The sequence below is a fragment of the Sus scrofa genome, chromosome 15 (genome assembly GCF_054392235.1).
Source record: "Sus scrofa isolate SSC_HxYL_T2T_F1_AM1 chromosome 15, Sscrofa_HxYL_maternal_Yorkshire_Landrace_v2.0, whole genome shotgun sequence".
NCBI lineage: Eukaryota > Metazoa > Chordata > Mammalia > Artiodactyla > Suidae > Sus > Sus scrofa.
The window spans coordinates 82,731,261-82,749,111 of NC_139397.1; the positions used below are offsets into that span (position 1 = coordinate 82,731,261).

A 17,851-nucleotide genomic window follows, 5' to 3' on the forward strand; every position below is an offset into this window, starting at 1 on the left:
TGGCATAAAATGCTATAAAAAAGAATTTGGATTTACTGTCATTCATTCATTTATTCAAGAAACACTTATTGAAATTTTAATATGTCAAATACTGGGACTGTTAACAGATGAGATAAGACTCTATTATTGCCTATAGAGACTATCATAGGCATTATTTCCCCTGATTATAGAATTATTTATTTAATCAAAATTTTGAAAAAGTTTATAGAGAATGATAAGGTTCTACAAGAATGTATATTGGCAGTTGTATGTGATGATTACATGGTGGCATACGAGTCCCCAGAAGCAGCAGAGGGGAAAACCACTGTACAAGCTGTAAGTCTTTATTTCTATCACATATGCTTATGTGCCAGTGGTCAAAATGACACATGGCTAAGCTGGGATTCAAGGGTTAGAAGAATAAATTCCACCATTTGATGGGAGACACTGCTAAAATATTGTGACCATTGCAAAAATCTGTGACATTACTTCTTATTGATAAACATCTAGGAAGGAGTGCCAACTGTTTTCCATTTTTGCTTTCAGCTGTTTTAATTGTTTCATTCCTTAAGTTTCACAGTTGAATTCCATCAACTGTCCTCATGAATTCCGACAAACTGTCCTAGTTTTTTCCTCAACAAGTCTTCAGTTTTTCCAGGCAATCTTTTGTCTTTAATTATCATAATTCCCAGAATGAGCCACTTTCTACATGTGCACATGCCTTTCAGATTAATACAAGACAAAATTAAATCTGGAGATTTTTACAGTTTCACATTTTTGCTCACTTCCTAACCGATTTCCCTGAAGCAAAGTGGCTGGGCTGCTCAGAAATCATAGTTTAATTAAAATGAGGTTGAGAAGATGAGGAGTATCACTTTTTATTTTGCATTCATTTTTTAAGTCTCTCATAACATATGTTGATCTCTTTTCTCCTTCTTCCTTTTAAAATAAAAAATAAAAGTGTTTTAAAATAATAGTAAAATTGCAAACTTTTATGGTTATAAAAATATATGCTCTAACTCACCTTATTTTTTCCTCTGCTCTAAAATGCACCTTACATTATCACACAAAATTGTTCTTCCATTTTTGTGCACTTTATTTTATTTTTCTAGATAGTCTTCTCCTCTGCAAATCCAAAATTTTGTTTAAGACTCTACTCAAGACCTTCTCCATGAAACTTTCCTTGATCGCCCAGGTTATCTTTGATTTCACTCTGTTATGAACTCCTATAGCATTTGCCTGACACCGTATAAGAGCATTAGCTTTAGTACAGATTGATACTGTGTGTTTTTTTTATTTGTATCATTTCCTGCTATTTTCTTTGTTGGACTTGATTTTTGAGCAATTGAATAGTTATATTTTTGAAGTTCAGGGATCATATCCTATAAGCATTTCTCATTATCCTGTTTCTTGAATGATTTGTATTAGCCTCTCTCTGAGCACTGAAACATTCAATATCAAGTTTTCTTACAACTTATCAAAATGGGGAATTCTCTTGTCTTTTTTTCCCTTAGAAAATAGATATTATCAGGATTTACTCATTGATTCAAGAAATATTGAGGCTATTATGCCTCAAGATGAAAAACAGCACTGTTATCTCAAGATACAAAGTAATATAGTTGCTATGTTTTGCTCAGATAGTGTTTTAAACTTATAAATAATAGTATTTTTAAAAATTTGCCACAGTACCTTCTCAACTAGTAAATGTCAGACTATGGCTCCTTTGATAAACAGCTTTAACACTTTCAACACTTTTATTTTTCTGTATAGACTAGTCACAGTCATGTGTCCTTTGCTTTGTAATAATTACAAATATGGCCCTGGGGTCAGGTGACTATGACCAGCATTGGTTTTTGACCTTTTTATTCTTTCAGTAACACAACACAAGAAGGAACAATGCAGTAGGTACCTAAGAGTATCGCTTTGCAATGCACACACATACACGCTCATTTACACCCTCTTGGTCTCTTTTCTTTCTCTCAATTGCTCTCCTTCAGCAGAGAATTTCTGTTGGACTTAGAGTTCTTTGATATGTTATGATAAATGATGTCTTGTGTTTTCTGACTCTGTTAGAGTCTCCATGGAATTAAAAGATCACATGCTTGTTCACTTTAATATACTTGACCTTTTCCCATGATTGACACATCTAAATAAGTGGCTCTAGCAACTCAGTAATTATGCACCAGCTGTGTTATATTCATTTCATGGAAAAAACACAGTTCTCTTCAAGAGTAGATAGCTTGACCCCTTCCCTGCCAGCTAAATAAAGGAGAGTAGTTAATTAGCATTATTATTAATCATAGTAAGACTCCTTTCCATCCCCAAATGTGTCTCTTTCCTCACTGCATTTGGTAAACATTTCGTGTACAGTGACCACAGCCACATAAAATAGTGTTTCAGTACTGCTATTTCTTACATAATGAAAATATTTGTAATAATTCTGGACCTGCTTGGCAAGATAGTTCCACACAATTTAAGTGTGAAAAATCTGGGATTTGATAGCACGATTTGTGTTCAGACAGCAATATTACCTTTAATAAACCATTGGTTTTTCTAATGGGGAAACTATTTTCCCTCAGATGTCATGCAGATAAATTCTGAATAAATTCTAGAGTCCTGTGCTTATTTCAAAAATCTGTTATCCTAATAGCACTGTTCCATCTAAATGATCTATATTTTTATTAATTTTGGGTTTTCTAAGCATGATATAAAGTTAATTCACACTGACTATTTTAAATAATTTAACAAATGCTTATTTGAAAAAAAAATTCCTTCTTTTTAAGAAATTTTATTGGAGTATAGTTGACTTACAGTGTTGTGTTTCAGGTATACAGCAAAGTGAATCAGTTATACATATATCTATTCTTTTTCAGATGAAAAGATTCCTTCTTTATACTAAGTTTTTGTTCTTTATTTATCATAAAATAAAAATTGTTCCATATATAATCTTGAAAAACAATTTAGATTAGGGTTAATAATTGTCAAGTTATTTCTTTAATTCTTTGTCCTCTTAAGCAGTGTTTCTTAAATTTTGGATATAATCTTGTAGGAAAATTTTATGGTAACATTAACCTGGAAATATTATCTGTACACTGAAGTAAAATAAGAAGAGGGCAGATTTTGAATGTATTTTGGCAATTGTCCCAACAGATTTCCTGATGAATTGGTTGTAGGCTGAAGTGAAAAAGAGAAGTCTAAAATGATTCCAAGTTTTTTGTCCTGAGCAACTAGAAAAATGTTTTATCATCAACAAAGATGGCCAAGATTGTGGAAGGGTAGTTTATTGGAGGGTGTTGGGATGGGGAAGTTAGAAGTTTAGTCCTGAATTTGATTTTGAGATGTCTTTTAGATGTGCAGTGAAGGTGTCAGGTAAGCAGTTGGATATGCCAGTTGGGAGTTTGAGAAAAGCTTGAGCCGGAGATAGAAAATTGAACACTGTGAATCAACTATAATGGAAAAAATAAAAATTATAAAACAAATTTCTATTAAAAAAAAGAAAATTGGGAGCTATTTATATACCGATGGTATTAGAGGGAGATTTAGGCTTGTAGAGCCTGAAGCTTATGCAATTTTGAGGATTCTCTGAGAGACAGAACTCAGAATTTGAATTCAGATTGTTTACAGAGGTAAAAGTTTATTTAGAATGAGAAAAAAATCAAAACAAATACTTATTTGGAAACTGAGCACAAAGTCACAACATTTGGAGAAATAGCATAATATTTTTAATAGCAAAATATTTTTAATATTTTTAATAATATTTTTCTAATTCTCCCCTACATTCTTGACCTTTAATGTCAAAGATTTTAAAATATCATTTTCTGTTAAAAGTATGGAAAATTAACTCAGTCTTTATCATAATTAATTAAAATTTATTTTTTATAATCAGAGTCTAGAAAGGTTTCTTTCATCTTTATATCCTATATACAATTTCCTGAAAATTTTCTGGATTGTCTTAAAATTTAAAACTTCCGTCAAGCTTTCTGCATATATATCCTAAAAGATTTGGAAGAATTTTCTACAGGTTAACTCTAGCTCTATTCTATGCAATTGAAACATTGCTTTTTTTCCACTGATCACATACTTCCAAAACGAGGCAGATTGTGATAGCTCTGCGTATTGTGACACCACTTTAGCCCGAATGTTTGTGTTACAATGTAAGGTAAGTTTAGCAGTGGGTACTAGGCCACTGGAAACTATTCCTACTTGAAGATAAGCAAGATAGATAATAAATTATTCATATATGGAAGTGATCGTGAATCATGTAAATATGTTCCTTTAAACCCAACTTAAATGTATCTCCAACTCTATTTCCTCTTAGTTTCCACAAAATATTCAGACACACAAGTGCCCACCATCATGAAATTATCTTACTTTCACAACTTTTCCTAAAATATGTGACCATGAGAACACAGTTTTTAAAAAAATTAAAAGCTTTACTTCTTTAAGCAGTTTTAAGTTTGGGGAGATTGTGCAGAAAGTGTAGAGAGTTACCATATGCTCCTGCTCTCCTCTGCACATAATTTCCTGTATTATTAACATTTTGCATTAGCGCATTACATTTGTTACAATTGATGAACCAATATTAATTTATTATTACTAACTAAACACCATAGTAGATGTTTGGGTTTACCTTTTGTTTTGTATATTTCTGAGGGTTTTTACAAATATATAATATTACTTATCTACCATTACAATATCATACAGGATAGTTACTTCCCTACAAATGCCTTGTGCTCCACCTATTCATCTTTATCCCCACTCCCTGAACCTCTGGAATCTCTAGTATTTTTAATTGTTTCTACAGTTTTACCCTTTCCAGAATGTCATATACTAGTTAGCATCATGGAGTATATAGCTTGTTCACTGTTTCTTTCACTTAGCAGTATGCATTTAAGTTCCTCCATGCCTTTTAAAAAAATTGTTGAATGGATGTACCACAGTTATTCATTCACCTAGTAAAGGACCACTACGTTGTTTCCCATTTTTTGACAATTATAAATAAAGCTGCTATAAACAGTTGTGTGCAGGGTTTTGTGTGGACATTTGTTTTCAACTCACTGGAACAAATGTCTTGTAAATAACTTACTATTTACTATTTAGATTAGGATCTAGACACAGACCTTACACCTTTCACAAAAATGAACACTGAGTGGATCATTTACCTAAATGTAAAACAAAATTTACAATTTCTAGAAGATAACATAGGAGAAAATCTAGACGACCTTGAGTTTGATGATGACGTTTTAGGTACAATCTGTAAAAGAGACATGGATAAATTGGACTTCTTTAAAATTAAAATTTAAGAGTTCTCTTGTGGCACAGCAGGTTAAGGATCCGGAGTTGTCAATGCTGCAGCTTGGGTCACTCCTCCAGTGCAAGTTTGATCTCTGGCCTGGGAATGTCCACATGCTGCAGATGCAGCCCCCACCAAAAACAAAACAAAACAAAAGAAGTCTGCTCTATGAAATATACTATTGTAAGATAAAAAAGACAAGCCACAGACTGGGAGAATACACTTGCAAAAGATATATGATAAAGGACTGTTAAATGAAATATACAAAGAACTCTTAAAATTCAACAAGAAAATAAATAATCCAATTACAAAATAGGAAAAGAGCTGAACAGACATCTCATCAAAGAAGATATACGGATGGTAAATAAGCATATGAAAAGATGCTCAAGGAGTTCTCATCGTGGCACAGCAGAAATGAATCTGACTAGGAACCATGAGGTTTCGGGTTCGATCCCTGATCTTGCTCGGTGGGTTAAAGATCTGGCATTGCCATGTGGTGTAGGTTGCAGATGTGGTTCGGATCTGGAATGGCAGTGGCTATGGTGTAGACTGGCAGCTGTAGCTCCAATTAAACCCCTAGCCTATTCCCTCTACATGCCACAGGTGTGGCCCTATAAAGCAAAAAAAAAAAAAAAAAAAAAAAAAAAAGGATGCTCAACATCCTATGTCATTAGGGAATTGCAAATTAAAACAATAAGATACCATTACAAATATATTAAAATGACTAAAATGCAAAACACTGACATCACCAAGTGTTGGCAAGGATGTGATTTGATACCCTCATTCTTTGGTAGTTGGAATACAAAAATGTTGCAGCCATTTTGGAAGATAGTGTAGTAGTTTCTAACAAAAGTAAACTTAAGTTTACCATGTAATCCAGCAATTACATTCATAGTTATTTGACCAAATCAGTCTTTACTTTTTAACTAGCTCTGTAAGATTCCACCTCAGCAAATTCCTTCAGCCTAGCCTTCCTCAACATGAGTTCAGCAGTGTGTCTTGGCATCCTCTTCCTATCTGAATATATTTGGATATAGTTTCAGACTGTTTATTTCAGTCTTGACTTGGCAACTTCTTAGGATGTTACTTCTGGCAATTGCCCATCAGATTCACATTCCATAAACAAAGGCAATATTCACTATACTTAGCCAGGTTCTCTGGACTTGCCAGCCAGGGCCACGGTGCTCCCTATCTTTGTCTGTTTGGGAATGGTTATCTTAACTAGTAATTGTTGGAAAACTTTTCAATTTTTAAAGTTTAGCTCTAGGAAATATTCACTGTCTAAACTTCCTCAATTCTATCTACTGAAGCTGCTGTCAAGAAAATTACCCATAAACATTAATTTCCAACTGTGATGGCTAATTTTTAGTCTTAATCTTGACTTCTTTATAGCATATAAACTGGTAACTTCCCCCTTCTTAAAAATGGTTTCTTCATGCCATTTGCAGCAACATGGATGGAACTAGAGAATCTCATACTGAGTGAAATGAGCCAGAAAGACAAAGACAAATACCATATGATATCACTTATAACTGGAATCTAATATGCAGCACAAATGAACATCTCCTCAGAAAAGAAAATCATGGACTTGGAGAAGAGACTTGTGGTTGCCTGATGGGAGGGGGAGGGAGTGGGTGGGATCGGGAGCTTGGGCTTATCAGACGCAACCTAGAATAGATTTACAAGGAGATCCTGCTGAATAGCATTGAGAACTATGTCTAGATACTCATGTTGCAACAGAAGAAAGGGTGGGGGAAAAAACTGTAACTGCAATGTATACATCTAAGGATAACCTGACCCCCTTGCTGTACAGTGGGAAAAAAAAAAAAAAAAGGTTTCTTGTGGTTTCTTTAAAAAATTTAAAATTGTGAAATGAAGCATACACAGAGAAAAGTGCATAAAGCTTATGTAAAAAGTTTAATAAATAATTTTAAAGCAAAAACTTACATCAAGAAACAAATTTTTGGCACCCCAGAAGTTCCACATTTGTCTCTTCCCAGTCACAACTCCTATTCTTTGTGCTAGAGGCAACCAGTATTTTGAGTCTTTTTTGTATTGAGCATGCATCCTGTGTATGCATCGCAGAACAATGTAGTTTTTCTGTTTAAATCTTTATTAGGGGAATTATACTTTCTTTTCCTCAATATTATGTGAGATTCATTTAATGCGTATTGGTAGTCTTTTCATTATTGCTATATATATCCTATTGGATTTAGGGATAGTTTCAGGTATTTTGTCTTTGTACACAGTGCTGAAGTAGACATTCTTCTCTATGTCTCTTATACATGTATACATCTGCCTGCAATTCTCTAGAGTCCAAGGGAACTGCTGGGTCATAAAGTGTGGATTTTTTCAATTTCAGTAGAAAATGCCACACTGTTTCAAAATAGTTCTGCCAGTGATATTCTACCAATGGTACTGCAGGAGCAACTGGTCTACATCACATTAAGGCACTGAAGTATCAACCAATTTTGCCATTGTGGTTAGGATATAGAGATATTTCAGTATGGTTTGAATTTCCATTTCCTTGAGAGCTGATGGAGTTGAGCACCATTTCCTACATGTAGCCATTTGGATTTTTTCTTTTATTAAGTGCCTTTCAATTTTTTTACCTACTTTCCCACTGAGTTTTTATCTTTTTCTTAGGATTTACAGGATTTCTTTTTGTAAATAAAATAATATTTTATTTATATTTGTATCCCTAATACCCAGCACAATACCACTCAGTAAGTTGTTAATTTCCATAAACATTTGTTAGGTATCTGCTGTTTGGTAGGCACTGGTTCAGGTGCCCAAGATACAAAATGACCAACACATGGACCTTCTCTAGAGAAGAGTCGTAAGAAAGCTACTTATTAGTAAACAACTGCAATCAAGAGTTAGTGTACTTTGGTATATATGATTAAGCACTAGAGGATCCTAAGGGGGGAACATGTTCATCTGTATTTAGACTGAGGGGCCATGAAAAATGTTGTAGATGGCATAATCCTTGAACTGAGACTTGGGAAATGAGTTGAACATTCATTAGATAATCAGCAAAGACAAAGGCATTTCAAATACAATTGGAAGAATAAGAGCAGCATTAAGTAAAGGCAGATAAACTTGAGAACGGCTGGCATTTCAGGAATGAAAAAGCACATACTGGCTTATAACATGTATGACGGTGCATTTAGAAGCCTGTCTGGAGAAATAGGCAGATTTCAGATATTGTTGGTTTTATAGTGTACTAAAAACTTTATCCTATAGGCAACATAAAGCAATCAATGAGTTTAAAGCAGGGGAGTAATGCAGTCAGATCTGCATTTTGGGGAAGAAAAAGCCATCAGTATTCAGGATGGATGAAGTGGGACAAGATTGGAATTATAAAAGAAAATGCTAAGGAGAATGTTCTAATAGTCTTGGTGAGAAATGAGGATCCCAATTAAGACAGCAGCCCTAGAAGAGAGCATAGATTCTAGAGAGGTAAAAAAGGACCTGGTGACAGATTGGTTGGGCTTTGAAATGACGATAGATGTGCATTTACTGAGATAGATGATATGTAGAATACTTAGAGGACAAAGAAAATGGCAAGTTCCATGGTCATGAGTTTGACATGCCTATGGGAGGATGTCCATGTGAATATTTCTAATGGATGGATATATAAGTCTACAATCTAAGAGAGACGTGTGATATAAGATATATATGTGTGTGTGTGTGTGTGTGTGTAACTATACCTATACATACATACACACACATATGTAGTAGTTGAAATCAGGAGGTCAAAGAATCCTGGAGATTTCAATCTTGAATGAGTAAATAGAAGAAAAGCCAGTAAAGGAAACTAACATGAGCAAAACAAAGGAGAAGGACCAAGACAAAGTTAAATCATAGAGGAAAGAGTGGCCAATGGTATCAAGTGTCACAGACAGAAACAGAGCTGAAAAAACTGCACAGGATTTGGCATTGCTAGGAACTTGGTGAAACCTGTTTTATTAGATGTAGGGATTATTTCACACACTTAACAGTGAAGGGAAGAGAACTGGTGAGCTAAGTGGTTTGTTGAGTGTAGGAAGAAAATAGAACAAAATATTTTTAATGAAAAAAGTATAATTATAAATTATGGGAGATTAACACAGATTATTATGATAGTTAATAAATTAATGATGATTATATAATGTAGTATAACCAAATAATTAATATTGTAGATGTTTGTAATAGACCTGTGATATGCTTAAATTGGTGTAATACCAAGATGCAGTGCCAAGCCCCAAGCTTTACACATCATAAATACTCAAAAACTATTTGCTGAATTGAATTGGATTGGGTTTCCATTAACATATAATCATCTTCTTTGCCTTTGAATAAAGTAGGATTTAATTTGTGTATTTACTTCTGATGAAGGTCATCGGACACTATTTATTGGAGTTCATGTTCCCCTGGGAGGAAGAAAAAGCCATCGACGTCACAGGCATCGTGGTCATAAACACAGAAAGAGAGACCGAGAGAGAGATTCAGGATTAGAGGATGGAAGGGAGTCACCTTCTTTTGGTAAGACTCTTTCTCTTTGTTTTAATTAAACTTTTGATTATAATATTATATTTGTACAATCCATAATTAGAAGTAATATCTCATAGTTATAAAATTGTTTATATCTTATAAAAAGATGTTGGGCAGGTTGGAAAGAAGTGGGAGAGAGAATGCTTAATCTTTATTTTTCTCTTGTGCATCTGTTTTGTGAAGGTGAGAAATGGCTTGGATTTGTGATTGAGGAAATATGCTTAAGTAGTAGAACTTGGATGTATTAACTCTTTTTTTCTATTACTCAATGAATTTATTACATTTATGGTTGTACAATAGTCATCACAATCCAATTTTATAGAATCTCCATCCCACACCCCCAGTGCATCCCTCCACCTCCCGAACTGTCTCCTTTAGAGAACATAAGTTTTTCAAAGTCTGTGAGTCAGTATTTGTTCTGCAAAGAAGTTCATTGTGTCCTTTTTTTCAGATTCCACATGTCAGTGAAAGCATTTGATGTTGGTATCTCATTGTCTGACTGACCTCACTTAGCATGATAATTTCTAGGTCTATTCATGTTGCTAAAAATGCCATTATTTCTTTCCTTTTAATGGCTGAGTAATAGTCCATTGTGTTTATGTACCACATCTACTTGATCCACTCCTCCGTCAATGGGCATTTAGGTTGTTTCCATGTCTTGGCTATTGAAAAGAGTACTGCAATGAACACTGGAGTACATGTGTCTTTTTGAGTCATGGTTTTCTCTGGATAGATGCCCAGGAGTGGGATTGCTGGATCAAATGGTGTTCTATTTTGAGTTTTCTGAGGAATATCCATACTGTTTTCCACAGTGGTTGCACCAATTTACAATCCCACCAACAGTGTAATAGGGTTCCTTTTTCTCTACACCCTCTCCAGCACTTATTGTTTATAGATATTTTGATGATGGCCATTCTGGCTGGTGTAAGATGGTACCTCACATGGTTTTGATTTGCATTTATCTAATAATGAGTGATGTTGAACATCTTTTCATGTGTTTTTTGGCCATCCGTATGTCTCCTTTGGAGAATCATCTGTTTAGATCTTCTGAATATTTTTGTTTGATGGGGTTTGTTTGTTTGTTTGTTTGTTTTTTGGTATTGAGCGGTAGGAGGTGTTTATAAATTTTGCAGATGAATCCCTTGTCAGTTGCTTCATTGGCAAATATTTTCTCCCATTCTGTGGATTGTCTGTGTGTTTTGTTTAGGGTTTCCTTTGCTGTGCAGAAACTTTTATGTTTAATTTAGTCCCACTTGTTTATTTTTGTTTTTACTGTCATTACTCTAAGAGGTGGATCTGATAAAATGTTGCTGTCGTTTATGTCAGAGAGTGTTTGGCCTATGTTTTCCCCTAAGAGTTTTATAGCATCTGGTCTTATATCTAGGTCTTTAATCCATTTGGAGTTAATTTTTGTGTATGGTGTTAGGGAGTGTTCTAATTTCATTCTTTTCCATGTCGCTGTCTGGTTTTCCCAGCACCACTCATTGAAGGGGCTGTCTTTTCTCCATTGTATATTCTTGCCTCCTTTGTCATAGATGAGTTGGCTGTAGGTGCGTGGGTTTAATTCTGGACTTTCTATCCTGTTCCTCTGATCTATATTTCTGTCTTTGTGCTGGTACCATATGGTTCTGATGACTTTTGCTTTGTAGTATAGTCTGAAGTCAGGGAGCCTGATTTTTCCAGATGCATTTTTCTTTCTCAGGATGGCTTTGGCTATTCTGGGTCTTTTGTGCTTCCAAACAAACTTTAAGATATTTTGTTTGAGTTCTGTGAAAAATGTTCTTAGTAATTTGATAGGGATTGCATTGAATCTGTTGACTGCCTTGGGTAGTATAGTCATTTTGATAATATTGACTCTTCTAATCCAAGAGCATGGTATGTCTTTCCATCGATTTGTGCCATCTTTGATTTCTTTCGTCAGTGTCTTAGAGTTCTCAGGATGCAGGTCTTTTGTCTCTTTAGGTAGGTTTAGTCCTAGGTATTTTACTCTTTTGGATGCAACGGTAAGTGGGATTGCTTCCCTAATTTCACTTTCTGATCTTCCATTGTTAGTATATAGAAATACCATCAATTTCTGTGTATTAATTTTGTATCCCGTGACTTTGCCAAATTCATGGATGAACTCTAACAGTTTTCTGGTAGAGTTTTTAGGATTCTCTTCGTATAGTATCATGTCATCTGCAAATAGGGATTGTTTTACTTCTTCCTCTCCAATTTGGATTCCTTTTATTTCTTTTGCTTCTCTGATTGCCGTGGCTAGGACTTCCAAAACTATGTTGAATGGCAGTGGCGAGAGCAGACATCCTTGTCTTGTTCCTGATCTCAGTGGGAATTCTTTCAGCTTTTCACCATTGAGAATGACGTTAGCTGTGGGTTTGTCATATATGGCCTTTATTATGTTGAGGTCGGTTTTTATCAGACATGGGTGTTGGATTTTGTCAAAGGCTTTTTCTGCATCTATTGAGAGCATCATATGGTTTTTACTCTTCAGTTTGTTAATGGGGTGTATCACACGGATTGATTTTTGGATGTTGAAGAAGCCTTGCCTCCCTGGGGTAAATCCTACTTGATCATTGATGTGCAATCCTTTTTAATGTATTGTTGGATTTGGTTTGCAAGTATTTTGTTGAGGGTTTTTGCATGTATGTTCATTGGTGATATTGGCCTGTAATTTTCTTTTTTTGTGGTATCTTTTTCTGGTTTTGGTATGAGGGTGACGGTGGCCTCATGGAATGAATTTGGGAGTGTTCCATCGTCTGCAATTTCAGGGAGTAGTTTCATAAGGATAGGTGTTAGCTCATCTCTAAATGCTTGATAGAATTCGCCTGTGAAGTCATCTAGACCTGGACTTTTGTTTGTTGGAAGTTCTTTAATTACAGTTTCAATTTCAGTACTTGTGACTGGTCCATTCATCTTTTCTATGTCATTTTGGTTTAGTCTTTGAAGATTGTACTTTTCTAAGTATTTGTCCATTTCTTCTATGTTTTCCATTTTATTGGCATATAGTTGCATATTATAGTCTCTTATGATCCTTTGTATTTCTGTGACATCTGTTGTTACTTCTCCTTTTTTCATTTCTAATCTTATTGATTTGAATCCTCTCTTTTTTTCTAGAGAAGTCTGGCTAAGGGTTTATTGATTTTGTTGATCTTTTCAAAGAACCAACTTTTCATTTCATTGATCTTTTCTGTGGTTTTCTTCTTTTCTATTTCATTGATTTCTGCTCTGATCTTTATGATTTCTTTCCATCTACTAACTTTAGGTCTTATCTGTTCTTCTCTCTTGAGCTGCCTGAGATGTAAAGTTAGCTTGTTTATTTGAGTTTTTCTTGTTTCCTGAGGTGGGCTTGTATTGCTATAAACTTTCCTCTTAGAAATGATTTTTCTGCATTCCATAGGTTTTGTAGTGTCATAACTTTGTTGTCATTTGCTTCTAGGTATTTTTAAATTTCCTCTTTGATTTCTTTCAGTGATCCATTGGTTGTTTAGTAGCATGTTGTTTGGTCTGCATGTATTTGTGTTTTTTGCAGTTTTTTTTCTTGTTGCTGATTTCCAGTCATATAGTGTTGTGGTTGGAAAAGATGCTTGATATGATTTCAGTTTTCAAGGTTTGGTTTTTAGCCCATGATGTGATCAATGGGCTAAAATGTTCTGTGTGCACTTGAGAAGAAAGTGTATTCTGTTGCTTTTGGGTGGAATGTCCTTTAAGTATCTATTAGGTCCATCTGGTCTAATGTTTCATTCAGAGCCTGTGTTTCCTTATTGATTTTCTTTCTGGATGGTCTGTCCATTGCTGTAAGTGGGCGTTAAAGTTCCCCACTATTATTGTGTTATTGTTTCTTCTTTTAAGGTCGTTAGCAGTTGCCTTATATATTGTGGTGAACCCAAGTTGGGTCTGTAAATATTTAAAATTGTTATATCTTCTTCTTGGATTGATCCTTTGATCATTAGGTAGTGACCTTCCTTGTCCCTTAAAATATTCATTTTAAAGACTATTTTGTCTGATATAAGTATTGCTACTCCAGTTTCTTTTGATTCCTATTTGCATGGAGTATTTTCTTCCATCTCTCACTTTCAATTTGTATATGTCCCTAGAAGTGAACTGGGTCTCTTGAAGACAGTGTATATATGGGTCTTGTTTTGTATTCATTCAGCCAGTCTATGTCTTTTGGTTGGGGCATTTAGTCCATTAACTTTTAAGGTAATTATTGATATATATGTTCTTATTGTCATTTTATTACTTGTTTTGGATTTGTTTTTGTTGCTCTTTTTCTTCGCTTCCTCTCGTCTCCTCATGTGGTTTGAGGACTATTTTAAGTGTTGTATTTGAGTTGATATATATTTGATGGTGTATCAATTGTATATTTTTGGTTTGCAGTTATTCTGAAGTTTTGATATGAGTCTATATATATATATGAGTATACATATATATATATATGAGATTATTTTAAGTTGTTGGTCTCTTAATTGCAAGTGCACCTCCAGTGTCCTGCATTTGTACCCTCCTCTTCCCACGATTTCTGATTTTGGTGGCATAATTGTGTGTGGATGTTTTCATATCTTTACTGAATATATACCTTTACTGGTGAGCCTTGTCATTTGTGGAATTTTTGTTTCTGGTTGCAGCCTTTTCTTTTCTGCCTAGAGACGTTCCTTTAGAATTTGTTGTAAAGCTGGTTTAGTGTTGCTGAATTCTCTTAGCTTTTGCTTATCTGTAAAGCTTTTGATTTCTCCTTCAAATCTGAATGAGAGCCTTGCTGGGTAAAATAATCTTGCTTGGAGGTATTTTCCTTTCATCACGTTAAGTATATCATGCCACTCCCTTCTGGCCTGCAGAGTTTCTGCTGAAAAATCTGCCGATAACCTTATCGGGATTCCCTTGTATGTTCTTTGTTTCTTTTCCCTAGCTGCTTTCAGTATTTTCTCTTTGTCTTTAATTTTGGTCCATTTGATTAATATGTGTCTCGGGGTATTCCTCCCTGGGTTTCTTTTATATGCTACTCATTGCACTTCCTGGATTTGAGTGAGTGGTTCCTTTCCCATGTTAAGGAACTTTTTGGCTATTATCTCTTTGAATATTTTTTCTGTCTCCTTCTCTCTCTCTTCTCCTTCTGGCACCCCTATAATACGGATGGTGGTGCGTTTAACGTTGTCCCAGAGTTCTCTGAGACTCTTCATTTGTTTTCAATCTTTTTTCTCTTTTCTGTTCTGTATCCATAATTTCCACTAATCTGTCCTCCTCCTCACTTATTTGTTCTTCTGCCTCTTGTACTCTGCTGTTGGCTGCTTCTAATGGATTTTTTATTTCAGTTACTGTATTTTACATCTCTTCTTGCTTAAGTGTTATATCATGTATCTCTTTGCTCAGTGTTTCCTGTAAATTATCCATCTTGGCTTCCAGTTTATTTCCAATGTCTTGCATCATCTTCAGCATCAACAGTCTAAAGTCTTTTTCCTGGAGGCTGAGAATCTCCTGATCACTTAGCCATTTTTTCTGGGGTTTTTTCTTTCTCCCTCGTCTGAGTTATAGTTCTCTGTCTTTTCATTTTTATGGGTTTTTGGTGTGGTGACCTTTTTGCCGACAACAGAGTTGTAGCCTCTCTTGCTTTGGGTGTCTGCCCCCCTTGTGGTTGAAGTTGGTATTGGGGCTTGCTGTAGGCTTCCTGATGGGAGGGACTGATGCCTGCTCCCTGATAGGTGGGGCTGATTCCTATCCCTCTGGTGGGTGGGGCTTTGTCTCTGGGTGAGATTAGAGGCAGCTGTGTGCCTGGAGGGTCTTTAGGCAGGCTGTTTAAGGATGGAGGGGCTCTGATCCCACCTGGATTGTTGTTTGGCCTGGGACTTCTCAGTGCTGATGGGTGGGGCCAGGTTTTCCCAAAATGGCCACCTCCAGAGAAAGGTACACTGATGAATACTCCCAAGAGCTTTGCCTCCAATGCCCTTCCCCCACAACAAACCACATTCACCCCCTGTTTTCCCAGGAGATCCACCAAGAACTGCAGTTGGGTCCAACCGAGATTCCTGTGGAGCCTTTGCTTTGCCCTGGGACCCAGTGCATGTGAAAGTCTGTGTGTGCCTTTCAAGAATGGGGTCTCCATTTCCCCCAGTCCTGTGGAGCTCCTGCACACAAGCCCCGCTGGCCTTCAATGCCAGATGCCCCAGGGGCTCTTTCTCCCAGTGCCAGATCCCCACACGTGGGAGTTTGATGTGGGGCTCAGAGCTCTCACTCCTGTGGGTGAGTCTCTGTGAACCAGTTAGTTTCCAGTCTGTGGGGCTTCCCACCCAGGAGGTGCAGGGTTGTGTATATTACATAATCGTCCCTCCTACCTCTTGATGTGGCCTCCTCTTTGTCTTCTGGAGTAGGGTATCTTTTTGAAAGTTTCCAGTCCATTTGGTTGAAGATTGCTCAGCATTTGGTTGTAATTTTGTTGTTTTTAGGAGAGAAGCTGAGCTCCAGTCCTTCTATTCTGCCATCTTAATCCCTTCTCCAATCATCACATTCTTATACAAATATTTGTGTTTAAGTGCAGTAACAAAAGTAGGTCGAACTTTATTTGTGGGCATTAAAATTTTTTGTATAATCAAAGTATCATCACCATAATCATATGGCCAAAAGCTGGGTCTATCTTTGGACTCTCTTAGAAATTAGATTACAACCATGGGACCTGGTGCATTAGACCCAGCCATTGCAGGCCTGTGACATGAGCATAATTGCTGTGGCTACAGTAACACCTGCTCACTTTTCCCTGGATGCAGCATTAACAAAACCAGTTTCATCACAACACTGCCTTAATGTGACAGCGTCATGAAATAAAGTGTGATTCTGCTCATATTTTTTATATATTGGAGTGCCAAAATTTCTTTCTTTCTTTTTTTTTTTTTTTTTGTCTTTTCTGGGGCCACTCCTGCGCTGCATATGGAGGTTCCCAGGCTAGGGGTCGAATCGGAGCTGTAGCCACCCGCCTGCACCAGAGCCACAGCAACGCCGGATCCGAGCCGTGTCTGCGACCTACACCACAGCTCACGGCAACGCCAGATCGTTAACCCACTGAGCAAGGGCAGGGATTGAACCCGCAGCCTCATAGTTCCTAGTTGGTTTTGGTAACCACTGCGCCACGACGGGAACTCCGACAAAATTTCTTAAGTTCCAAAATTTAGCATTGGCTTCTTCTTAAATAAAGGGACACAGAAAACCTCCTATAATCAATCAAGCTTTAAAGACATAAACTTAAAATATGAAAAAGCTATAGAGACTACAAACTTCTCTGCAACACTTAGCAAGCCAGATATTAAATAAAGAAATGGCTGTAGTTTTGGTTTATTCATTTTCCTTTTTGTATGGTACTCATTTGTTTGTGTATACCATGCGTTCTTCTATAGTGGACATTTAGATCATTTATTTTTTGGAGGTACTATGAAGAATGGTGCTGTGAACATTTTAGTACATATCTTTTGGTGTACATATGCATTTCTCATACATAGGAGTGACATAATTGATTTCTGAGTCATAGTGTAGTGTATTTTTAACTTTAGTAGATAACGCCAAACATTCTTCCAAAGTACAGTTCATATTTACCCTCTTGCCAACAAGTGTGAGAACATATGTTTTTTATATTCTAACACTTGACAATTTCATTCTTTTAGCATTAACCATCTGATAAGTGGCATAATTGTATGTCATTATCCTAATTTGCATTTCTTGATTACCAATGAGGTTGTGCAACTTTGCATCTGCTTTTTGGCCACTTGGATAGCCTCTTCTATGAAGTGCCTATTCAAGCCTATGCTTTTTTAAAAAGTTGGATTGTTTTTCTTTTTGATTTGTAGAAGTTCTTTATATATTATGGATACGTCTTTTGTTGATTTTTCATGTTTAAAATATCTTTTCACATTTGTGGCTTATTTTTTCACTCTTTCAATGATGTCTTTTGATATATCTGCAGATTCTAGAAGAGGCTACTAAGGACTGAGACCCTTATTCTCTAGTGCAACTTTCTTTATGCTGTAATTTAGTCCATTATATATATTTACTAAATGTAGAATG

At 35.9% G+C, this 17,851-nt stretch overlaps 1 protein-coding gene across 34 annotated transcripts in view; it reads left to right on the plus strand.

The window, feature by feature from the left end:
* The window catches only part of SLC4A10 (solute carrier family 4 member 10), a 428,088-nt gene that overhangs the window by 248,292 nt on the left and 161,945 nt on the right, over positions 1 to 17,851 (plus strand). For all 34 annotated transcript variants that reach the window (XM_085001241.1, XM_085001266.1, XM_085001254.1 and 31 more), the window contains one exon: positions 9,653 to 9,799. In XM_085001241.1, coding sequence (XP_084857367.1) covers positions 9,653 to 9,799 — 147 coding nt within the window. The remainder of the gene's footprint in view (positions 1 to 9,652; positions 9,800 to 17,851) is intronic.